Source organism: Microcaecilia unicolor, chromosome 3 (genome assembly GCF_901765095.1).
Source record: "Microcaecilia unicolor chromosome 3, aMicUni1.1, whole genome shotgun sequence".
NCBI lineage: Eukaryota > Metazoa > Chordata > Amphibia > Gymnophiona > Siphonopidae > Microcaecilia > Microcaecilia unicolor.
In genome coordinates this window covers 445,987,027-446,012,889 of record NC_044033.1, presented here as the reverse complement: position 1 = coordinate 446,012,889, position 25,863 = coordinate 445,987,027, and the positions used below count along the sequence as shown (strand labels likewise).

The window sequence follows — 25,863 nt, the reverse complement described above, 5'->3', positions numbered from 1 at the left end:
GAGAGAGTGACGTGTGAGGGTCGTATGCGGGTCAAGTCCGGGTCCGTCGCACAGGTACGCGACGGCTTTGGGGGATGTTTTGGGGAGGAAAGGGTGATGTCCACAGAGTCGTGGCTGGGGGGGCCAGGGTTCGGTAACACGCAGGGGGGTTGTTCAGGGGGGAGTCTGCAACTTGGTGGGAGGGGCGTGAAGGGGGCCTTGAACTGGGAGGGAGGGAGGGGGGTCTGGAACTCTGGAGGGACTGAAGTGGAGGCAAGGGACTGAGCAGATTTGCAGAGAGGCTGGGGGGGGGACAGGAGGGAACCGCAGGGTGGCAGAAGGGGGGGCAACCAACAGAGGATACTCGCTGGGTGGCTGGAGAGGGAGGCAGGGGACAGAGGTGAATCGCTGGATGCCTCGAGGGGGGGGGGGCTAGGGGACACCAGGATCGCTGGGTGCCTGGAGGGGGACCAGGGGACAGAGGACAAGCGCTGGGTGCCTGGATGGGGGGGCGGGGGACACAGGAGAATTCCTGGGGGGGCCCAGGGGACACAGGAGAATAGCTGGGTGGCTGGAAGGGTAGCAGGGAACATGAGAATCGCTGCGTGGCTGCAGGGGGGCAGGGGACAGAGGATAATAGCTGGGTGGCTGGAAAGGGGTAGGGGCAGAGGATAATCGCTGCGTGACTGGAGGTGGAGGCAGGGGACGGAGGAGAATGGCTGGATGGCTCAAAGGGGGAGCACGGGAAAACAGGACAACTGCTGGGTGGCTGGAGGGGGGGCCAAGGGAGAGACAACAATTGCTGGCTGACTCGAGAGGGGCAGGGGACAGAGGATAATCACACACACTCTCTCTCTCACACACACACACACTCACATCCAGTCTCACTCTCTCTGTGTCACACACACACACACTCACACGGTGCTGCAAACCACGCAGACGGGGGGAGAGGCAGGGGATCCTGACACCACAGCAGAGCGGAAAGCAGAAGGAGGAAGGGGGCCAGGAGAGTGGGGAAGGGATCCTCAAAACAGATGGGAGGGGATCCTCACAACACGGGGGGGGGGAGGGGGTCCTCAAACCAGAGGGGAACAGGGGGTCCTGAGACCAAAGAGGAACGGGAGCGGTATCTCTGTCACACAGACACTCTCTCTCACACACACTCTCACAGTCAGTGTCTTTCTCTCACTCACTCTCACACACTCTCTCACACTATCGTCTCACAATGTATCACATTCACTCCATATGTCACACCGTCAGTCTCACACACTCTCGGTCTCATACACACTCTCGGTCTCACAGACAGTCTATATCGCACAAATACTCTCTCACACTCTCACATACACTGTATCTGTGTGAAACACACTCTCACACTCACTGTGTCTCATACACACTTGCACACACTCACATTCAAACACACACACTCTCATTCTCACACACAATCCCTCTCTCACAGACACACTTGCACCCTTACACTCTCTCTCTCACACACACACTCTCCCTCTCTCTCACACAATCACTCTCACACACACTGTCTCAAACATACACACTCCGAGGAAAACCTTGCTAGCGCCCGTTTCATCTGTGTCAGAAACGGGCCTTATTTACTAGTTTTTTTGTAAAATGCTGACCAGGAGTGCTAGAAGGCACAACATCTTTGGTAAGTTTTAATGCACTCACTTAGGTTTTTAGAGCATTTTATTGATGTAGATATGTCACTACAGAATCTTCATCTTTGGTCATTTGTATATACTTATTCTAATTTTAGATGCAATCTCATGGTATTTTCATTCATAACTGGTACAACAATGCTTAGAACCTGACTATGGTCCCTCTTGTGTAAACCACATTCACAGATGTCCAAGAGGGATTCATGAATGTAGAAAGCAGCACAATTGACTTTTTGGCCATTGACTTTGTCATTGAAAACTTTGGTCTCTGTGGGTCTTGATGTTTCAACAGATGTTGGGGATGCATTGGCATCGAGAGTACCTTAATCACCCTTATTGTCAAGCATTGATAGAGGCCATTGGGACTGGTAATCATCTGAGTCCCACCCAAAGAAGAGGACAGATCTTTTTCCTGTCTTCATCAGCACTGAGGGGCTGCAATGTTTAACATCAATCAGATGCCAGAGTGCACAGACATAGCACCGTGTTTAAGCATAGCGCCAAGAGTATCAAGGCACTCAGGTCACTAGTGTCCTTGAAGTGCCTCATCCTCTATAACATTAGAGGGGGTATGGCAACCTCCAAGGAGTGAAGAACCCATTTTGATACTCCTCAGGTGATTAAGGAGAATGTGGTAGCACCTACTGCACTCCCTATGTTTTTGTTGATGGCAGTCTTTGGGAAGTAGCTCATGAAGAAGTTGAAGGAACAGACTCTGCATGCCTATTTGCTTGATGTGATGCTGCAGCTTCAACGTCAGTGATATTGAGGCAGAGGTACGTCCAGATGAGCCTTGAGAACTATGAACTGCCTACTGTGGAGACACCAAAGTTAAGCCCTTGAAGGATCTCAGGATCAAGGTCTGCTGCACCAGTGTTGATCTCTACTCCTTTGGGATAGAAAAGTTCACTGGTGCATTGGAGATCTCCAGACCAAGGCCAAAGCCTGACTCTTTTGTCAGTAGGTTCAAACAGGCAAAGACAGACTTCTCCTATGGAATATTTTTTTTCTGGGTCAGATAGTGAGTGTTTCTGGGAGTCCAACTATGAACCAGAGGTTTGCCATGCTATACCTCCCCACCTCATGAGCAAAGGATATCCTCACCAGAGTAGCGCTTAATCATTGATTTTATAAGGGAAATGGCTCATGCTATTCAATTTAAGTTAGAAAAGGAGCAGGAACCCAGTGCAGAAACACTGGATCACCTCTGATTTCTCAATCCCCCTCCTCCCCCCAAGAATGCCATGACAATGTCTGTTAACAGAATCCTAAAGCACATACAGATGAGAATACGGGAGATCCCCTCTCTGTAGCATCTATTAACAAGAAGAATGGCACTATGTACAGAGTCCAAAAGGCTCCCTGATTTGAGAATCAGCAGCCCCCTCACCATTCTGTGGTGGCCAGATCCACTCTGAATAGTGCCAAAAGTTAAGCAAGTCTGCTTGTCCTCAGAGAAAGCGAAGATACTTACCTGTAGCAGGTATTCTCCGAGGACAGCAGGCTTCTTATTTTCACAATCCCGCACACCTCCCCTTGGAATTGTCTATTTGCATGTTTTTATTTAGTTTTTTTGTATTAAACTAAGGCAGGCATGTTTGCGCGGTGGGCGGAAAGGCATTCACACATGTGAGCTGGAGCGCAGCTCGCGCGCCTAAAATCTCTAGTTTTTTTCTATGGCAAATTTGCTGGGCCGGGCAACTCAGGACGGCGTCTACCCACTTCTGAGAATAAGAACCCTGCTGTCCTCAGAGAATACCTGCTACAGGTAAGTATCTTCGCTTTCCAGTTGGATAAGGATGATTTCTGGAGTTTCTCAAAAATCTGCATCATCAAAATGATTTTTAAATATTTAACATCTATTTGTAAATTTTTAGTTGTCTTGAAATTAAGTACCATCTTTACGCTGATGATTTACAGGCTTTTATTCCAAATGAGAAATCACATGAGGTCTAAATCTGATTTTGGATGTTTTGCAAAAAACATCCAAAATTCCACTAGCGAATATGGCCATTTTCAAACCAGAAAAACATTTGCTAGACATTTTTGTGCTCAGTGTATCTATCTTTTAAGACCACTTTCAGGGGAAAAAACACACACACAAAAAGAAGTCATTGAGATGTAGGAGGAGCCAGAATTTTTAGTAGACACACAGACATCCCAGAAGAACAGAACAGTGGGACACCCTGCACTGCAGTGGACTTTGCATAAAAGTTCCTAGGTACACATCTTACTCTTACCTCCTTATATTGTATGGTGAACCCTCCAAAACTCACCAAAAACTTACTGTACCTAACTGTACGCCACTACAGTAGCCCTTGGGCCTTCAGGTGTCTCTAAGGTAAGTACAGTTGTTTTTTGGTGGGTTATGGAGGACTCGCACTTTCCACCACACGTGCACCAGTTAGAATGGGATATGGACCTAGGACCCCTTCTCTATAGTTGTCTTGTCTGGGAAGAGGGTGAGCCCTTAGGTCCCGCAAGGCCCCGAAGGACCTCAAAGGACAGCCGTGCAACCCCAAGTCTTCACCCGCGGTGACCGCCGTTCACCGGGGGTTGAACCCCAGCTGCAGGCGGCCAATGGGACTTCCGGAACCACGGGATTGACGGACTGACCCAGCACCGGAACCGGGAGCGGGGAGGGCAGGTGGAAATCAGAGAAGTCCAGAAACAGGCAACAGGTCAAGGCAGGCAGCTATCAGAGTCGTCCAAAAACAGGCAACAAGTCAGGGCAGGCAGCTATCGGAGTTGTCCAGTAACAGTCCAAAGGTCAAACCAGGAGAGCAAGGGAACGCACAGAGAACAGGAACACACGAAGACTGGCCTCGGGAAACAGAACCTGAAGCAACGTCCTGTTCCAGCCCTGCTCCTTAAATACTGTCAGCATTCAACCGCCCAGCCCCAGCCGACATGGCCGGCCAATCGGAACTCGGCTACTGAAGAAATCCTTCTGGTTGGTTCCGTCCGGCCTCCCAGGCGGGACTACAGTACCGACATCCCAATCTGGTTCCTCTGAGGCGGAGCTTCGGGTTTCCACGTCCGAACGTGGAGAAGACGCTGGCCATCACGTCTCGGCGCCATCTTCCCTGCTGGTGCAAGCGCGGACTCCGCAGCCGGCGACCGATAGCCCAGAAGCCGCGATCGCCGGCCCACGGGCCCGGCCCCGGACAAGGCGGCCACCGCTGCGATGGGTCTCAGCCGCGGCCTCAGAATGGCTGGCATCGCCGCAAGGGACACTGGCTCGGCCCCGACTGCACTCAAGACAGGCATCTATCCGGGGAACCGTCGGGTAAGTCCTCTCTGGCTGCGGGTCCTTCCTCCCGGCCCTTGCTTCCCGCAGAGGAGCAGCCGGAGGGAGCGAAGGATGTGAGAATAGTCCACTGCACCGACCCCTAGGCTACTCCATGGATCTGCTTGCTGCTATAATAGGACTGGCCATAACTACTGCAGCTGTCACATAACAACTGCAGCTGTCTTAGAGGCTGTTATGTACTGTTTCTTTCATATCTTGGGGGTGGGGTGAGAGGGGGTCATTGACCACTGGAGGAGTAAGGAGAGTCATTCCTTAATCCCTCCAGTGGTCATCTCATCATTTAGGACACCTTTTTATGACTTAGGTGTGATTGAAACAGGTCTAGACCAAAATGTCTAACTTTTAGCCCTGGATGTTTTTGCTTTGTTCCATTATGGCAGAAAAATGTCCTAGTTTTGAGAACACCCAAATCCCATCCCATCATGATTTGAATGCACTGCAGAGAAAAATATCTCAAATCCAAGTTTTGAAAATCACAATTTGCATGTTTTTCAGAGAAAAACATCCAAATGCCACTTTATGCCATTTTTAGATATTTTTCTCATTTGAAAATGAGCTCCATTAAGTGATACTTTTGAATTTTTGAAACTTTGTATTCATTCCATTAAATCTTGAATGGGATCTAATTCCATTCCATTAAATCTTGAATGTGAAATCCAATAACTTGACCACATAAGAAAACTTGTTTTCTTTTTAAACCTTTGGAACATCCTAAGATTCCTGAAGCAGGCGCATAGGCGCCGAAACACAGCCACTCTATCGAGTCATTTGTCCTTAATAAAGACTATATAGATTTATACATCTCCCTGGGTTATTGAAAAGGCCAGATCATCCAACTCCTTCTTTTGCTGCACATATTAAATAGTAACACACCTTATTGCATTGCTGCAACATTGAGAATTTACTGCTCGCCAAGACTCATATTCAGCAAGTAAAGCACCACTTGAGGTACCTTCCTTTAAACAAATTAGATTTGATAACATGTGTCCCTCAATTTTGGGGGTTGCAGGACTGGAACCGCGTGCAATTGTTCAGCATGTGAGTTGTAGAAAGATACTAAAAACCTACTTGTTCAAAAAAGCTTTTAATGTTTAAAAATGTAGTGTATTGCAGTACACCTTTCTCTGGTAATATCTGCCTTTCAATGCTTTGATAATATGACTAGAACATTGAAATATGTCACTAATTTTATTTATTTATTGTGAACATTTATATCCCGCAAAATCCCACCAAGGCAGGCTCTATGCGGCTTACAATGTTAGGTGAAAAGTACAACATAACAGCACTAGTGCAAAACAGAGAATAGAGTAGATGAGGGGAAGGGAGGGAGCAAAATGTTTGTTAATTTTAATTTGATGCCTATCGAATATAATGAAATGTAATGACTGTTTAAAAAGAGTTCTAGTGAGGCTAATCATATTTTGTCCAATGTGCCGTTATCTAAATTTACATGTATTATGCTACGTTTTAGTTTTTAAGTTTGATTTTATTCAAAATTATTTTATGTGATTATGTTTTAATTGCTTTTATTTTAATATATATTTTTATTATTTATGTTGGAGTGATCTATAAATTGCTAATAAATAAATAGATTAGACTTATGTGGTCCCACATGACCACAACTGGTGAGAAGTGCTACACATGTGTGGGTGAGCCTACTCAAAAGTTTCTAAAAACTAAGCTGAAGTAGTGTTTCCTGCACCAGGTTCCAATTATGTCAATCATCTTGTAGGGACTTGTATCCTATCCATGGAGAACTTCTGTTAGAATTAAGTACTTTGGTATGTGCTACAATGTACATCGGCCATACAGCTGGTGAAAATGCAAATTCCTATATGTATGAGTCTCCTTTGACAGCTACACTACTGTATTATAAATTCATATAGGCTCATTGTTAACTGTGGAACTCATTTTCAAAAGAGAAAAGCATCTAAAAAATGTCATAAATCAGTATTTGGATGAATTTCTTCTCCAAATGTCTAAATCAGTGTTTTCAAAACCTATTTTGCAGACATTTATCTATGCAATTCATCTGCAGTATGACTAGATCACAAGGGGACATGTTGGGGGCAGGCTTAGGGCGTTCCTAATATTTGGACGTTTTACAGCCATAATAAAACAAAATGAAAATGTCTAGGGCTACAACTTCAATGTTTTGGTCTATACCTGTTTTTAGAACTAATAAGGCATAAAAGGTGCCCTAAATGACCAGCCAGCTCATTTTCGAAAGTGATTGCCGGCCATTTTCCGACATAAATCGGGAGATGGCCGGCGATCTCGGAAAAGCGGCCAAATCGGTATAATCGAAAGCCACTGTTTTGCCAACATTGCCACTTTCCCATGTCCCAGCGGGCATGGGCGGGCATGGGCATGGCTACCAGATGGCCGGCTTTCGGCGATAATGGAAAAAAAATGGCGATAAGCAGTATGTCGCCGGGTTTACTTGGTCCTCTTATTTTCACGACCAAGCCTCAAAAAGGTGCACCAAATGACCAGATGACCACTGGAGGGAATGGGGGATGACCTCCCCATACTCCCCCAGTGGTCACCAACCCCCTCCCATACTAAAAAAATCAAACTAAAAACCTTTTTTGCCAGCCTGTATGCCAGCCTCAAATGCCGTACCCACCTCCATGACAGCAGAATGTGTTGTATCCTCCGACAGCCTTTCCCTGGTTGCGATGTGCTTCTCGGGTGAGTGTGACACCTTTTCTGTTAGGTGCCCTGCAGAGTCACATTAGCAATGCATTGTGGTGGGTGTAGGGTACTGGGCTGTACTCCCATGGTGCTTTCCCCCTCTGCTAACTGGGTCAGAGTGTGCCCTGTTTTGTTTCCGGTAGTCCATGAGGTAGTGGCCATTTTTGTAAGCCAGTTTTAGATCCCTTTCATGTGTAACCCATGTTAGAGAACGTTATTACCTTGAATGTGGCTGAAAGAGGGCATTGTACACCATTCTGCCAGCTCTGACCTACTGCTAATCTCAGTACCAGGGAGACTCTTTGCCAGTGGGGCACAACCTCTGATCTGCAGTTAACTGTGAGTAAACGTGCTTATTCAAATAAAGGACTTTTACAAAGAGATTAGTCTTCAGGTGTCACCTGGTGTGCCAAGGTTATACAGCAGCAACAAGTCCTAGAGACCTGCGTGTATGCAGGTCCCTGGAGCACGTTTAGTGGGTACCGCAGTGTACTTAAGGCAGGTGGACCCAGGCCCATCCCCCCTACCTGTAACACTTGTGCTGGTAAATGGGAGGCCTCCAAAACCCACTGTACCCACATGTAGTTGCCCCCTTCACCCCTAAGAGCTTTGGTAGTGTTGTACATTTGTGGGTAGTGGGGTTTGGGGGGGGGGGGTTGGGGGGCTCAGCACCCAAAGTAAGGGAGCTATGCATGTGGGAGGTTTTTCTGAAGTCCACCGCACTGACCCCCAGGGTGCCCAGCTGGTGTCCTGGCATGTCAGGGGGACCAGTGCTCCTCCCACGACCAAATGCCTTGGATTTCGCTGGGTTGGAGATGGCCAGCATTTTTTCCCCATTATCGCTGAAAAACAAACCCCGCCATCTCAAACCCGGCAAACTCCAAGGCACATGGCCGGTCTAAACCGTATTATCGAAAAAAAAGATGGCTCGCCATCTTTTTCGATAATAGGTTTCCGGCCAGCTGTAGTGCCGCCGCCAACATAGATCGCCGACGATCTATTTGGCTGGCGACGTTTGATTATGCCCCTCTCAGATGACCAGTGGAGAGAATCAGAGATGACCTCCCCTTACTCCCACAGTGGTCACTGATCCCCTCCCACCTCCCAAAGATATGAATAAAAACAGTACATACCTGCCTGTATGATAGCTTCAGATGTTATAAATGCAAACAAGAGTGGGAATGTGAACCAGGCTTATCCAAAGAACAGGAACCAGACAAAAATTAGAGTTAAAAACCAACAAACTATATTTATTTATATATACTTAAAAAAGCCGGTGGTTGGGAGGCAGGGCTGGTGGTGGGGAGGTGAGGATATGATGGGCAGACTTATACAGTCTGTGCCTGTGCCAGAGCCGGTGGTTGGGAGGTGGGGCTGGTGGTTGGGAGGCGGGGATAGTGCGGGGCAGACTTATACGGTCTGTGCCCTGAAGAGCACAGGTACAAATCAAAGTAGGGTATACACAAAAAGCAGCAAATATGAGTTATCTTGTTGGGCAGACTGGATGGACCGTGCAGGACTTTTTCTGCCATCATCTACTATGTTACTATGTTAAATATTTTTTGTGATAATGAGTCATTATCACAAAAATATTTATTAGTCTGAGTCATTATTACAAAAAATATTTATTAGTCTTTTTTAAGTATATATAAATACATATAGTTTGTTGGTTTTTAACTCTAATTTTTGTCTGGTTCCAAAACATCTTGCATGGGGCTATTTTTGAAAAAAGAAGATAGATGTTTTGCTGTTTCGAAAATGGCCATATTTCTTTGGATTTGGGAAGTTTTGTGCAACATGTCCAACGTCTGACTTAGATGTCATAACGAAAATGCCCGTCCACATAAAATAGGATTGAAATAGGCATGTGAAAATGTACATTAACTAGACATGTCTTTATAAAATTACTCTTACACTTTTGAAAATTTGACTGTATGTTTGTGTAATGTAGTTTGGTATACTTTATTTTGTGGCAGGCAAATCAAAGTGATTTGCAAGCTAAAAAAGGTGGAAAGGAATGCTTATTAATTTAACAGAAAGGAAGAGAACCAGCAGAGAGTAGGTGAAAAAGGCTGAGGAAACTAAGACAATCAACCAGGGAAGGGGCAGTAGTACAGAACGGAGAGAGGTAGGCACAGGGTTATACCCTATAGAGCACAAGCTTATATATTATCCCAGAAAATTTGTGCATTCTAAGAAGCAGGCATAAATGTAAATTTTTATAGGTTCATTGGGGCAAATTTCAGTAGAAGTATGTGTATGCTTTCAGTTTGAACATTTGGTGAAGGCTTCACAGAGCAGTGGCGTAGCCAGAAGGCAATTTTTGGGTGAGCCAACAGGTTGGATGGATGGGCACTAGAAAAACACCTGCCACCTGATATGCCCTGCCCATGCCCCTACTCCTACCGGACACCTACCCCACTCCCAATAACTTCAATGGTAGTAGCAGTGCTGGTCTCAGTGGTTGCAGGCCACTAAGCCATGGTCCGCCAACACTCATATGCTTCCCTCAAATATGCCCTAAATATTACAGTGGGGCCCTAAAATATCAATACATCAAGAAAACTGAACAAGTCAATGTACTATAGAATACTACATAGGAAATTGATGCTAACAGAATACTTTGGTCACACACACAGAACACAAATGCCGAATAAGTGTCCACAAACAAATCAAAATCCCAAGAGGCCAGACCTTGCATTTAGCACAGCACAGAGAAATACAGAGAGATGCATTTTCTCCTATACTGTGCAAAATATGATAGCACATGCAAGAGACAGTGTTAGGGGAGGTACAACTAGGGCAACTGTGTTTGCCCCCCTAGCCAGAGAGAACCCCAGGCCAGAAGGAAGTTGAAGAAGGTGCAGCCTGTTAGTAAGTTTTGGGGTCCCCTCCTAAATGTCTGCCTTGGGCCCCAGCCATATTCTAACACCAGCTCTGGCAGGATGTACATTTCAAATCTGACATATTCTAGTCACAAAATAGAAAAATAAAATTATTTTTTCTACCTTTTGTTGTCTGCTCATTTTATTTTTCCAAGTCATGTTGGTCCCAGGCTCTGGTTTCTACATCCCTCTGTCTTCTCTTAACTCACTCACCAAGGTCTCATGTCCATTTGATATTTCTACTCTGTCTCCATGTCCACTATCCATCTTCTTCCATCTCTGTACCTCTATCTTCCTCCAAGTTTAGTATATCCCTTTCTCTGTGTCCCTATATTTCTCTCTCCAGCTTCTCCCCTCTCTTTGTCCCTAGTGCCATTATATCTCTACCCTCTCTGACCCTACCCCATCCAGCTTCTCTCCCTCTCACTCCCTCCCTTTTCCAGCATCTGGTTTGGTTGCTTGATTCCCTGCCTGCCCACGCACACATCCCGCCCTCCCTTCCTCCTTCACGCTGTAGGTTTAGTATTTGTTACCTTTTCCTTCATCTCCTTGGCCTGGTATCTCTGTTTCCCTTCCCTCCCTCCTTCCTTGTGCTGTACCAGCAGTTCTCTCCCTTTCCTCCAGTTCTCCTCCTCTTCTTCCTCCCACATCCAGCAGCTCTTTCTCTCCAGCCCCCTCCTCTTCCTCCCACATCCAGCAGCTCTCTCCCTTCTACCCAGATCCCCTCCCCCTCTTCCTCCAGCAGCTCTCTCCCTTCCATCCAGTCCCCTCCTCCTCTTCCTCCCATGTCCAGCAGCTCTCTCCCTTCCCTCCATTCCCCTCTTCCTCTTTCTCCCTTGTCCAGCAGCTCTCCAGTCCCTTCTTCCTCTCCCTCCCATGTCCAGCAGCTCTCTCCCTTCCATCCAGATCCCCTCCTCCTTTTCCTCCCACCTCCAGCAACTCTCTCCCTTCCATTCAGATCCCCTCCCTCCTCTTCCTTCCACATCCAGTAGCTCTCTCCCTTCCCTACAATCCCCTTCCTCCCATAAGTCCGACTCCGGCAAAACTATCCCTTCCCTCCAGCCCCCCCCCAAAGGTCCAGCACTTACTTTAGTTCTGCCCTCCAGGCCCGCCCATCCAACATCCTTCGCTTGCTGTTGCTGCCTTTTCTCCCGTGGCTCCGGGTACGGCCATCCGGAAGGCAGCGTTTAGCGTTGCCTGCCTGCCCGCCCTGAAATTCTTCTTCTCCCCAGGCCCCGCTGCCTCGGTCCCTGCATTTTCTTTTTTGCTTGTTGCGCAGCGCTGCCATTCACACAGGCAGCTCTGCTCCCCTTTGCCATGTCCATCCCATCCTCTCTGATGCACTTCCTGTTTAAGTAGGGCCAAATGGATGCAGCAGAGGGGAGCGAAGCTGCCTGTGTGAATGGCAGCACTGAACAACGGGCAAAAAAGAGAATGCAGGGACTGATGCAGCGGAGCCTGGGGAGAAGAATTATTTCAGGGCAGGCAGGCAGGCACACAGGCAACGCTGAACGCTGCCTCCCGGATGGCTGTATCTGGAGCCGCGGGAGAAAAGGCAGCGACAGCGAGCAAAGGATATTGGATGGGCGGGCCTGGAGGGAAAGTGGCTGGGCCTGGGCCCGTCCAGGCCCGCCTGTGGCTACGCCCCTGTCACAGAGAAAAGTATGCACACATTTTTCGCATGTGTGCATTTATAAAACTACACCTTAGCTCATTATGATGATTGTGGGTTAAACTAAAGTTGAGGTTGCAATTCCTGTTATGGAAAATTTTGACCAGCTTTCCAAGCAACAGCTACCATCAGAACTTCAACAAGCTCACTTAACCCTTATCTTCAGATGTCTTTGATAGGGTTTTAAAGAAAATTATGCTATACATGTTGATATGGCATTCATGGTGCTCACCTTTTTAAGAGCTGATCCCATCATTTATAACTTTACCATGATTATTGCATTAGTAATTTGGTCTAATCAGTTCATATGTTAATTTTCACTTAAGACAAATTCCCCATTGCCAATTTGTAAATGACTACTTTTAGAGAACAGCGATATGCCCAACGTGGGCTTACCGCTCGCTCTTTCAGGACTATCGCTGACCCAATGCAGCCACTGGCGGTAGTCCCGCCCTGAGCACGCTCCATTTCCGGGGAAAAAAGAAACCCCCCAGAAATGGTTTGTGCGGTGATAAACTGGCAGTAATCGGGCATCGCTGTGCACTGCCCCGTTATTGCTGGTTAGCGTGGGAGCCCTTATTGCCACCTCAGTGGGTGGTGGTAAGGGCTCCCCATTGCATGGCCATGCGGTAAGACTTCTCTTACCGCATGGCCATGTGTGCCTGGGGTCTTTTTACCCACTGCGGTAAAAAGGGCCCTGGTGAGTGGAAAAAACAGCCCCCGTCACCAGAACAGAGCCCTTTTTTTCTACTGCTAGGTAAAAGGGACCCCTTAGGTGGTAGCAAAATCACCAGACATCAACCACCAAATTCTATATATAGCACTCAAAATTGTGCCTAGAAATTTGGGTGCATGCCCAATTTGCGTGTGCAATTTAATTGAACAATGAGCCAATTAGCACCAATAATTGGGCACCAACAATCTTGGTGCTAATTGGCAACAATTAGAATTTATGCGTGCATCTTTGTAGTCAGTATTCTATAAAGATGTGCACAAAAAGTTTTCCATTTGGATCAAAGGGGGTGTGGCTATGGGAGGGACATGGGCAGGTTAGGAGCGTTCCTAGAAATTGCCACTAGTGTTATAGAATACATCAGATCTTCAGTTGGTTTAAATTCCAAAATTAGGTGTGGATCCCAGCTCTTAGTGCTATTCTATAAATGACACTGAACTCAGAGTGCCATTTATAGAATAGTGTTTAGCGGTCATTTTATTTTGATGCCCACATTTGGGCGCCATTTACAGAATCTAGTCCTAAGGGTACATATTTCAACCTAAAAAAACTGGCTTAGTTATTAACTGACACTTTAATTAGCTTAATACACGGTTATTTTCAAAGATGTATTTTCTAAAAAAAATTATGCAGTATTTTTGATAAAGGTGCTTTTTTAGGCATGCTAGCCCAAATGAAAAACAAACATGCATTTGCAAGACTTAAAACTATAAATCAGTTTTGATATAAACTGCATTCTGAATGTGGACCAACCTTAAAATGTCAGTTGTGATACTCTCCATTCAAATAATGGTTGAAAACATGAAAGAGGATATGGATAGGGGATGATTTACTCCTGAATGCCCCTTTCCCAAAAATAAATAAATAAAATGTTAAGCTCACACTTTAATTAGCTATAGAAATGCTAAATAGTAGTAGTAGTAGTATTCTAAGGATTTGCTAAGTTTTATGAAATTTGTTCAAAGATTTCATCTGGAGTAAAACAGTGAGCTCTGAATGTTTTCAAGGAAGCCAATAGAATAGAATAAAGTAGAATATTGATAGGATCCTAAGATTTTCCTGACCCTTTGTACTGTGGTATATTGACCATCATGGGCGAGGCAGAAATAAAGCATAAACACAGCAAAAACCGAAAGAGCAGAACAAAACAGCACAACAGTATAAAAGTTAAGAAATGATATGGGTGGCATTCTGTAAGATTGTTTTGGCATTCTTTATTTAAAAAATAAAGGATTTGCTGCTGATGTAGGGTGCACTTTACAGTTGTTAATTTAATGTGTATACTAAAATAATAGACTAGCAGTCTCCACTCACCTTCGGTGTGTAAGGAAGCTACCACTGACATGTCCGGAGCCATCACATCCTGGAGTGGGACATGACATACCTTCAGTCTTTCCAGACTTCCAGGAGAACTGGGAACCATTTAAGTATCCATCTTTTTGCCTTTTAGCTGCCAATGGACATCCAGATGCACTGCGATGAGATGCATACTTTCCTGTTACATGTCCTTGGCCATCACAACCAGGAACTGGACATCTGAAAAGGAAAACAGATAATATAAACATTAGTATCCTGCCATACTCTCTTTGATATTATATGCATAAAAGTCTAAATGACCTTATAAAGACAGTTATGTTTTAAAGAACAAAAAACTAAGAGACCTTATACAAAAACAATGAAAAATGTAAGTTCCGGATATCCTGACAAAAGGCTGTTTCTTTGTAAACAGTAATTCCAATCAGTGACTGTATAGGATAAGACTACCCCTAAAACACATGGAAGGACATTTTGGAAAGGATGTGCAGAGGGGAATTCTTACATTCAAGTTAGGACATGTGGAATTCTTATACTTTTGTACAAGTGGCTCTGCAAAAGTAAAACCTCATGTAAAATATGAACAGGGCTGCACATCCCAGCCCCTACATGTCCAGAAAGAGCAGTGATTATAGAAAGCTGGATGTGGGGAAAAAAAGTATTTCCTCTCCCCACATAGTCATGGGTGAAACTTACCAAAATTGCTGTTCCTCAATCCCAGCATTGTTCCACTCCCTCCCATCTCAGACCTTCCCTGATGCTTGCCTCCCCACTCTTCCCTGACAACATCGTACAGCACCCCCATTACTCAAACTCCACCAGAAAGACATCCCACCCCACCCCCTGGCTATCACCCAAATCCCACTGGGTAGCCACCCCCCATCACCCAAACCCCACCAGGCATCACCATGCTCAATGACCCCTCATCCTCAGGAGGCCCCTACATATGGGCATGAGCCCAACATATGAGGGCCTCCTCCCTCAGGCAGAAGGCCCTCAAAAACTAGATTTTGGACTGCAAGTCTCCCAACCCCCATCACACTACCAATGCAGTCCCCAGGCAGACCGGCATCCCTGGTGGGTAATGGGGTGGGAGCAATGCCCACTCACTCCTGCCTTGTGGCCACCTGGGTCCAATATGGCCACTGAGACTTCTAGCGGTAATATTGGCTTCCATATATGGAGGGGCATCTTTGGGGGAGGCCACGATATATTAGACTCATGTCCATATGTTGGAACTCTCTAGGAGCAGGCAGGGCATTGAGCACGGTGCTGTCTGGCTGGGTATCGTGGGAGGTGGAATGGCTGCTTGGTGAGGGGGGGTGGTTGCCTGGTGGATTTTGGTGATGAGGGGGAGGGGGGATTGGATGGTCAGGGGAGGTTGGGAAGATAGACATCGGGTTTGGTAGTGGTGTGAGAGGAGGTGGCCTGTCTTTGTGTAACTGGTGATACTGGGATTTACAGATGCCCCTACAAGCAGGTTCATAGTCGTGCCTTGGAGCAGGTCGAGGAAATGCAAGTCTGTATTGTCACCCCACCCAGACCGCTCCATATTCCAGCCATCCTCATGCCCCCTTCCCATTTAGACCTAGTGAGCTTCCACAAATATGAATGGCCTCTGTTTTGAAATGGCATTTAAACATCTGGGCCACTTCAAGAGTTAAATGCTGCCATTTAGATGTGTGGATGCTTCTAAAATAAACACCATAGTAAACTAATGATATAGGGAGCAAGTCAATAAAGGTCACCCAAATTGGGGTATTAAAATGCAGAGTTCTGAGTGAGAATTCTGTAACGACACATGGAGCCTAGATTTCATTCTAGAATAAAGCATAAATCGACATTTGTGTGTCAACATTTAAGTGTTATCACTTACACAATGTAAAAGGGAGATATAAAAGTTAGTGCATAAATGTTGCACTTTAGTGTGTAACCTACAGTATTCTGCAAGTTACAAGCAGCACCCACCCATGCTCTGCCCATGTGTTCACCCCCCTTACATTTGCACACTATATGGGTTGCTCACTAAGCTTGTACAATACTAGTTAGGACCTAACTGGCACTTATACACATGTAACATTCATTCACATAAGAGCTATTATTTTATAACAGCATGCAAATGGGACTCACATTTAGGAGTCCTTTTATTAAGCTGCAGTAAGCACTAGCATGTGTTTACCACAGGTTAAATTGCACTACCACAGGGTGCACTCAGGCATCCTGCGGTAGATTTTCCATGTGCTACCCATACTCTAAAAAATAAAATAGATTTTTTTAGCACTGGGGGCATGTTTGAGGGTGGAGAGTGGGTGCAGCTATGCTAATCAATGCATGGCCACTGTCATGCGCTAACTGATTAGCACATGGGCTCTTACTACCTACAAATAGGTGGCAGTAAGGGCTCACATGCTAATGGAGAAATTAGCTTGTGGTCATTATTGGAAAAATAGAAAAATCTGCCTTTTACCGGCAGTGCTAAAAGTGGCCTCAATGTGTGGGAAAAACCCGTGTTGGGGCTACTGCTTGCCACTTTTTAGTGCTGCTTGGTAAAAGGGCCTCTAAGGCACTAATGCCCTCATGATCAAAATCCCTGCGCTGTTCCAAACAGCGCCCTAAAAATAGCGCCGGGACAGCGCAGGGCTTTTCTGCATCGATGATCAAAGATAATGCATGCAAATCTAAGCAGCGCTATTATCTTTGATTATGTTTAAAGTGCGAGAGAATTGCGCCTGAGCATGCGCTCAGCACAATCCTCCCGCACTTGTTTGACAGGTCTGGGCTGTCAAAAGCCCAAACCTGTCAAACAGCCTGCCGAGGCCCGAACAACGAGGGCTGGAGGACCGAACGTTGTCTCCAGCCCCCCCCCCCCCCCGCAAACCCCCAGAAAACATTGAGGCTGCCGCCAGCAGCCAAACCCTCTCCCACCCTCCCACCCAGCGACTGGGGGGGGGGGCTGTAGGCCCCCCCAACGATTCGACACCCTCCATGCCCAGGGAGGGCTGGAGATCCGGTGGGTCTCCAGCCCCCCCCCCCGAACCCCCATAAATCGTGGTGGCCGCCTCCGGCCAAACGCTATCCCACCCTCCCTCCCACTCAGCGACAGGGGGGGGGGCTGGAGGTTCGGTGGTCTCCAGCCCCCCAAACCCCCAGAAATCGTTGTGGCTGCCACCCTGTTATCCATCGATGGAGGGGGGTGGGGGCTGGAGGTCCGGTGGACCTCCAGCCCACCCCAACTCCCCTCCCCCCAGCGTTCTGAATCCCTGGTGGTCCGTGGTCACCCACCCTCCCTGCAGGCCCCCCCCGGCTGGCCCCCCTACCTTTTGTTGGAGGAGGGACGCAGCCTGCCTGCCTCCCTCCTCTTCCTGTCGACGCCGCTGCAAAATGGCGGCGCCCAGCCCTGCCCATTGCATCCTGGGATGCGCTGGACGGGGCTACAGACCATGTAAGGGAGCTCTATAATGCTTATGAGCTCTTGTGATTGTGTCAAGGTATCTTATTAAATAAAGGCTCATCTTGAGCTGTTTTTCCACAGCCGAAGGTGAGTGGAGACTGCTAGTCTGTTATTTTAGTATACACATTAAATTAACAACTGTAAAGTGCACACTACATCAGCAGCAAATCCTTTATTTTTTAAATAAAGAATGCCAAAACAATCTTACAGAATGCCGCCCATATCATTTCTTAACTTTTATACTGTTGTGCTGTTTTGTTCTGCTCTTTCGGTTTTTGCTGTGTTTATGCTTTAATTCTGTCTCGCCCATGATGGTCAATATACCGCAGTACAAAGGGTCAGGAAAATCTTAGGATCCTATCAATATTCTACTTTATTCTATTCTATTGGCTTTTCTATGGGCGCCACCATTTTGCAGCGGCGTCGACAGGAAGAGGAGGGAGGCAGGCAGGCTGCATCCCTCCTCCAACAAAAGGTAGGGGGGCCAGCCGGGGGGGCGGGTGAACCCCCAGAAATCGTTGTGGCCGCCACCCTGTTATCTATTGACGGAGGAGGGGGGTGGGGCCAGCCCACCCCAACTCCCCCCCCCCAGTGTTCTGAATCCCTGGTGGTCCAATGATTTCTGGGGGTTTGGGGGGGCTGGAGACCCACCGAACCTCCAGCCCCCCCCCCCCCCGTCGCTGAGTGGGAGGGAGGGTGGGATAGCGTTTGGCCGGAGGCGGCCACCACGATTTATGGGGGTTCGGGGGGGGGGGGGGGCTGGAGACCCACCCGATCTCCAGCCCTCCCTGGGCATGGAGGGGGTCGGATCGTTTGCTTTGGGGGGGAACAGGGGCCTGCCAGCATGCAACTGCATGCTGGACAGGGCTCACCATTCCTCCCCAATGATCCGCAAAGTCTAATGCCAGATCAGAGCTGGCGTTGATTTTGCCTCGGCCAGCGACCCAATCTTTGGCGAGCTGGCCGCTGATCATTGGGGATGAATGCGTTAAGCGCTGATTAGCATGCATTTGCAAGCTAATTGCGCTCGAAGCCTGTTTAGCATGCATTTGCATGCTACTTGCGCTAAGAGCCCTCGAGTGCGTTGTTTCAGGCGCTCGAGGGCTCTGATCATGGGTCGGCAGCAAACTCCAGCGCTAGTATGGCGTTAACAGCTTCTAGCGCCAGAGTTTGCTTTTGATCATGAGGGCCTAAGGGAGTCTTTTACTAAAGCTTAGCTCGAGTGATCTGCAGCAGGGATCATAGGAATAAAATGGGCTCTGCTGCAGATAAGTTGAGTTAAGCTTTAGTAAAAGACCCCTCTAAGATTATTGAATTAGGGGAATGAAATGTAGAAAAAAAGCAGATTTGGATTAATATAACAAATATAACAGACTTCAACTTGTGTAGATACTTTCTCATTATACTTACATGTGCACTGATGCTTTGAGATAGTATTTCTTTGCAAAAAGCAATGTTTTTTTTGCATAGAAATAGGCACTTATAAATTGTATGTATAATATGTGCATAAAGTTATGTATCTACAGCCAGTACACATGTAACTTTGTCCAAACTGAACAGAGTTGTTTCTAAAGTGCACGTGTATGCCATAAAACCCTGCAAAATTTGTGTATAGCAAAGGGAAAGTAAGTGCATAAATTCCCTGGGGTAATTTTCGTACTGGAAGTATATGTGCATAGTTTCATTTGAAAATCTGCTGATACTCACAGAGAAAAGTAAGGTGGGGCCCGTGAAGATCAGCACAAGCTTACATAAATAAGATGGCAGCACAGGACAACTTGGGAGGGGGAAAAGGTAAAGGAACAGAGTCTAGCAAAAAAAAAAAAAAAAAGAGAGAGAGAGAGAAAGGAGCAACAGGGGAAAGGGTAAAGAGGGGATGGAGTAAGATGGGCAGTGGAAAATCAGTTTGTAAGAGGAAGGCAAATTGTAGAGAAGGGTGGAGTAAAATCAGCAAGGACAACTTTTAAAAAGCCAGTGCCATAGCCTAGGTGTGCCAGAGGCAGCTTAAACCACCTCCTCATTCAACTTCTTGTCTAAGACTGGTTTTCTAATTGAGGAGAAAAGGGGAGGGGGGATTGCTGCAGAGGAATTTTGTCAGAGTTATGTCACTGTGGTTATTGCCTCTGGGTTTTCTTGGCTGCTGTCCTCTGCCTTGGTAGATCTCCTGGGAGAATCTCACAGTGTGTTACACTTGGAAATTTCTGTTCCAAATTTTAGGATTCTTGGGATACGGTCCTTCTTTATTGCTACTGGCATGCATCAGGGTATATGTTGGTCCTTTTATATGTTGTTTGCTTGTGGGGAGCAGATGTTTTTTGAGTGGGGCCACTGGCTGTGGCACAATATTGGGATAAGATTATGTGCTGAGGGATTGGCAGTGTAGCAAGACAGAGCAATGGCAATAGGTACAGTCGCAGGTTGGAATATTGCCAGCATTCTGCTAGTGTAGATCTGGACTACATGTAAGGGGATCACAGAACACCTTGCTTAATCCAAACATGGCTATTCTTTGGCCGTTGATGTCATTAGCTGGAAAATGTGTCATGCACTTCCAGGTGTAATGATGTCACTGCTGATGCCTACGATGGCCATTTTGTGTATGGCTCCTGATTTTGACTGAGGTATGAGGTAGTGATAATGTATGTGGCAAACTGTTTTTAGGTGATAGCCATGATATTTGATTTCCACTGTAGCCATATTGAGGTTGACATCTAGCAACTGTTTTCTGCACCCTTTGCAGGGCAACCAAGTTGTGCTTGGCAGATCATGCAAAAAATAAAACATTGTTGCCATACATTTCTTGCTGAAAATACCATTTGCATGGTAAACATTTTGAGTCATTGTATTACAATCCCAAACTCAAGCCTCATTGTTTTCTCAGTGAAATGTCTTGAGAATACATATTAAAAAAAGAAGGGTGTCTACATAAGTATTGCCATACTGGGACAGACTGAAGGTTCAGCAAGCCCAGCATCCTGTTCCCAACAGTGGCCAATCCAGGTCACAAGTACTTTGCAAGATCCCAAAACAGTACAACACATTTTCTGTTGCTTATTCTAGAAATAAGCAGTGGATTTTCCCCAAGTCCATTTTAAAATGATCTATGGACTTTTCCTTTAGGAAGCTTGCCAAACATTTTTTTAAATCCCGCTAAGCTAACCACTTTTACTACATTCTCTGGGAACAAATTCCAAAGTTTAATTACACATTGAGTGAAGAAATATTTTCTCCGATTCATTTTAAATTTACTACTTTCTAGCTTCATAGCGTATCCCCTAGTCCTAGTATTTTTGGAAAGAGTAAATAACCAATTCATGTCTACTCGTTCCACTCCACTCATTATTTTATAGACATCTATCATATCTCCCCTCAGTCGCCTTCTCCAAGCTGAAGAGCCCCAGCCGCATTATCCTTTCCTCATAGGGAATTCTTCCCATCCCCTTTATCATTTTTGTCGCCCTTCTCTGTACCTTTTCTAATTCCACTATTGGGCTCATTTTCAAAAGAGAAAAACATCCAAAAATGGCATATGTCTGCATTCCGACGTTTTTCTCACAAAAACGTCCAAATCAGTATTTTCAAAACCTATTTTTAGATGTTTTTCTCTGAAGTCCGCCAGAAGTGTGTTCAAATCTCAAAGGGGAATGCCAGGGGCGTGTTCAGGGTGGAACTTGGGTGTTCCTAAGACTTAAGACGTTTTTTAGTCATAATGGAAAAAAACCAAACTGTCCAGGACTAAAACTTAGACATTTTGAGCTAGATCTGTTTTTATAATAAATAAGGCACAAAAAGGTGCCCTAAATAACTAGTTGACCACTGAAGGGAATCGGGAATGACCTACCCTTATTCCCCCAGGGGTTACTAACCTCCTCCCACTCCCAAAAATGTGATGAAAAACATTACTTGCCAGCCTCTGTGCCACCCTCAGATGCTATACTCAGGTCCATCAGAATGGCATGCAGGTCCCTGGAGTAGTCTAGTGGTGGGTGCTGTGCACTGCAGACAGGTGGACCTAGGCTTCTACCTCCCCCTACCTGTTACACTTGTGGAGGAAACTGTGAACCCTCCAAAACTCACCAGAAACCCACTGTACCCAGTCTTCGCCCATAAGGGCTAAGGTAGTGGTGTACAATTGGGGGTAGTGGGTTTTGGGGGGCTTAGCAGACAAGGTAAGGGAGCAATGGTGAGATGTGTACCTGGGAGCATTTTACAAAGTCTATTGCAGTGCCCCTTAGGGTGCCCTACTGCTTTCCTGGGAGGTCACTTTTCCATTATTCTACCTGATGCCAAGCTTTCTATTTTTTATAACATCTGAGCCGTGTGTCTATAGTTTATCAGTAGATCTGGGCCTTGAATTTAGATCTAGAGATAAAAAGGAGGTCTCATTACATATATCTAAATATCAGAGTGCTATTTTTCCATACTTCTCAGCAAAAGTGTACATTCCCTAATTACCTGTCCCAATGCAACTGAAGCTTTTACCTCCTCAGTGTACCCTTCTCCACCACCGCCAACTCCAGGCTCCGCCCTTTCTGCCTCGCTCCACCCCATGCTTGGAATAAACTCCCTGAGCCCATTCGCCAGGCTCTCTCCCTGCCCATCTTCAAATCCTTGCTCTTCAATGTCACCTTCAGTACCTAACCACCATACCTCTATTCAGGAAATCTAGACTGCCCCAACTTGACATTTTGTCCTTTAGATTGTAAGCTCCATTGAGCAGGGACTGTCCTTCTTTGTTAAACTGTACAGTGCTGCGTAACCCTAGTATCGCTCTAGAAATGTTAAGTAGTAGTAGTAGTAGTAGTTTCATCCCTGTGTGGATTCTCTGATGCCGTGTGAGGCTTTCTTTACAACCAAAGCTTTTACCACACTCAGGACATGTAAATGGTTTCAATCCTGTGTGTATTCTCTGGTGAACTATGAGGAATGTCTTGTCTGTGAATCTTTTACCACATTGAGGACATGTAAATAATTTTACTCCTGTGTGAATTCTCTGGTGCACTGTGAGGTTTACCTTCTGACCAAAGCTTTTACCACACATGCAAGCGGTTTCTCTTCCGTGTGGACTCTCTGTTGCACTTTGAGATTTACATTACAACCTAAGCTTTTACCACACTTAGAACATGTGAATGGTTTCAGTCTATTGTGGAGTTTCTTGTGTATTGTGAGGTCTGCCTTCTGCCTAAACCCTTTACCACACTCAGGGCATGTATATTGTTTCACTGCAACATGGATTCTCTGGTGGATTTTGAGGCTGTCCTCAATGAAGCTTTTTCCACACTTTCTATATGCAACTGATTTAACTTCTAAATGGATTATATGGTTCATTACTAGATTTCCCTTCTGATGGACACTAGCGTCACAGTCAGAATAAGCACTAGTCTCTCATTTTTCTGAATGTTTTGATATTTTGAAATATTAGTCTTCCTACAAAATAATTGTTGAGATGTAATAAAACTGACTGATTCTTCAGCAGTTTGAACTTTGTTATCCTCTATGAATGCTTTCCTGTGACTGAAACCTTTCTTATGGTCTGTATCCTAATGGCTTGATTTTGTGTGTTTTGCATTTGGATGTTTTTTGTTTGAAAATGGACCGAAAAACAAAATGTCCAAATCACAAAACGTTTTTCAAAACAGTATTTTCAAAAGAAAAAGATAGACTTTTTTTTGTTGTTGAAAATGACCTTTCCTGTTCAGAATTTGGACGTTTTGTATAAAACATCCAAATTCAGATTTAGACAGCATATCGAAAATGCCCCTCCACATCTTTTCTGAGATGTGGCAACCAGAATTGAACACAATATTCAAGGTGCAGTCACACCATGGAGCAATACAAAGTCATTATAATTTCCCAATTTTTGTTTTCCATTCCTTTCCTAATAATACATAACTTTCTATTTGCTTTCTTAGTGGCCGCCACACACTGAGCAGAGGTTTTCAATGTATCATCAATGGTGTCTCCTAGATCCCTTTTCCGGCCGGTGACTCCTAATGTGGAACCTTGCATTAAATAACTATAATTCAGGTTCCTCTTTCCTACATGCATCACTTTGCACTTACTCACATTAAACGCTATCTGCCATTTGGATGCTCAGTCTCATAAGGTCCTCTTGAAAATATTTCACAATCCTCTTGCGCTTTAACAACTTTGAATAACTTTGTTTCGTCACCTCACTAGTTTAATTACCTCACTAGTTACTCCCATCTCTAGATCATTTATAAATATGTTAAAAAGCAGCAGTCCCAGCACAGACCCCTGGGGAACCCCACTATCTACCCTTCTCCATTGAGAATACTGACCATTTAACCCTACTCTCTGTTTTCTATCTTTTAACCAGTTTTTAATCCACAATAGGACACTACCTACTATCTCATGACTTTCCAGTTTCCTCTGGAGTCTTTCATGAGGTACTTTGTCAAACGCCTTTTGAAATTCCAGATACACAATATTGACTGGCTTACCTTTATCCACATGTTTGTTCACCCCTTCAAAGAAATGCTATAGATTGGTGAGGCAAGGTTTTCCTTCACTAAATCCATGTTTGCTTTGTCTATGCTCTATAATTTTGTTCTTTATAATAGTATCTACTATTTTGCCTAGCACTGACGTCAGGCTCACTGGTCTATAATTTCCTGGATCACCTCTGGAACCTTTTTTTAAAAATCGGCATTACATTGGCCACCCTCCAATCTTCCGGTACGATGCTTGATTTTAAAGACAAATTACATATTACTAACAATAGATCTGCAAGTTCTTTTTTCAATTATATCAGTACTTGGGGATGTATACCATCCGGTCCAGGAGATTTGCTACTCTTTAATTTGTCAAATTGCTCTATTACATCTTCCAGGTTTATAGAGATTTCATTCAGTTTCTCTGACTCGTCAGCTTTGAATACCATTTCTGGCATCAGTATCTCTCCCAAATCTTCCTCGGTGAAGACCGAAGCAAAGAATTTATTTAATCTCTCCACTATGGCTTTGTTTTACCTGATTGCCCCTTTTACCCTTCGGTCATCTATTGGTCCAACCAATTCTTTTGCCGGCTTCTTACTTTTAATATACCTAAAAAAATTTTTTACTATGTGCTTTTACCTTCAATGTAATCATTTTTTCAAAGTCTCTCTTTGCCTTCATTATCAGTGCTTTGTATTTGACTTACCATTCCTTATGCTGTTTTATTTATTTAGCAATGTTTTTCAGCCATATTTCCTTCAGTGAATGCCCCGGAAAAGAGCTATAAGGTCCTCAACCACTCAGAGGGGCAAGGAAATAGCATCACAAGTAAAATAACACACAGACAGAGCAGAATCTCAGAAGCAGGGTATGGAAGTCCTCATTCAAGAATTGTGCCAGCAAGTCAGCAGATACAGGGTTAGTGCAATGCGGCATTGGCTCCGTAATTCAACCGTAACCCCAGATGAGAATCTAGATTCTGTGCCTCTGGTGGCTCCTGCCCTATCTAGCATTTTCAAGGCAAACGAAGAGGGTGAGCCTGACATAGTGCAACTTGGGCCTCCCAGTAATTCACCAAATGACTCTAGTGATGAAGAATCATCCTTAGCTAATGTTATTCAAAATGTGATTTAGACATTTAAGCAAAAGAAATCAGAATCCAAAAACATGGCTGTTCAAGAAGTATTGGGTATTAAAGAGAATTTAGTGACGCAGAATGCTCTGGTTTCTCAAGTTGTTCCTAGCAAGCAAGGAGGTATTATGTGGGATTAATTCTCTTACAGAAATGTCCCGCAAAAGAGAAACTGGATACCAAAGGAACAAGCCCAGAATCGGATAATCTAGTTTCACCCACATCGAAAGAAGAAGTAGAGGACCAAACATGGAATTCTTTCCACATCGTGGATTAGAATATGATACAGAAATTGGTAAAAAAAAACTATCACCCACCAGAGCTCAGCCAATCTGTGCTCTTCAGATCAATGCCAGAGGTAATTATCCCATTAAAAAAAAATCTAATGAACAAATCTCTACAAGAAGGAATGTTAGCAGACTCACTCAAAGAGGCAACTGTTAAACCACTACTAAAAAAAACCCCAACACTGGATGCAAAAATAATGAACAACTACAGATCAATTTCTGTTCTTCCATTCTTTGCAAAAAAATCATTGAGAAAGCAGTGTTGTGCCAAC

At 45.2% G+C, this 25,863-nt stretch overlaps 1 protein-coding gene across 1 annotated transcript in view; it reads right to left on the bottom strand.

Moving 5' to 3' along the window:
- The window catches only part of MYT1L (myelin transcription factor 1 like), a 901,397-nt gene that overhangs the window by 162,366 nt on the left and 713,168 nt on the right, over nucleotides 1-25,863 (bottom strand). The window contains 1 exon segment of the mRNA XM_030198923.1: nucleotides 14,264-14,485. Within this exon segment, the coding sequence (XP_030054783.1) occupies nucleotides 14,264-14,485 (222 nt within the window).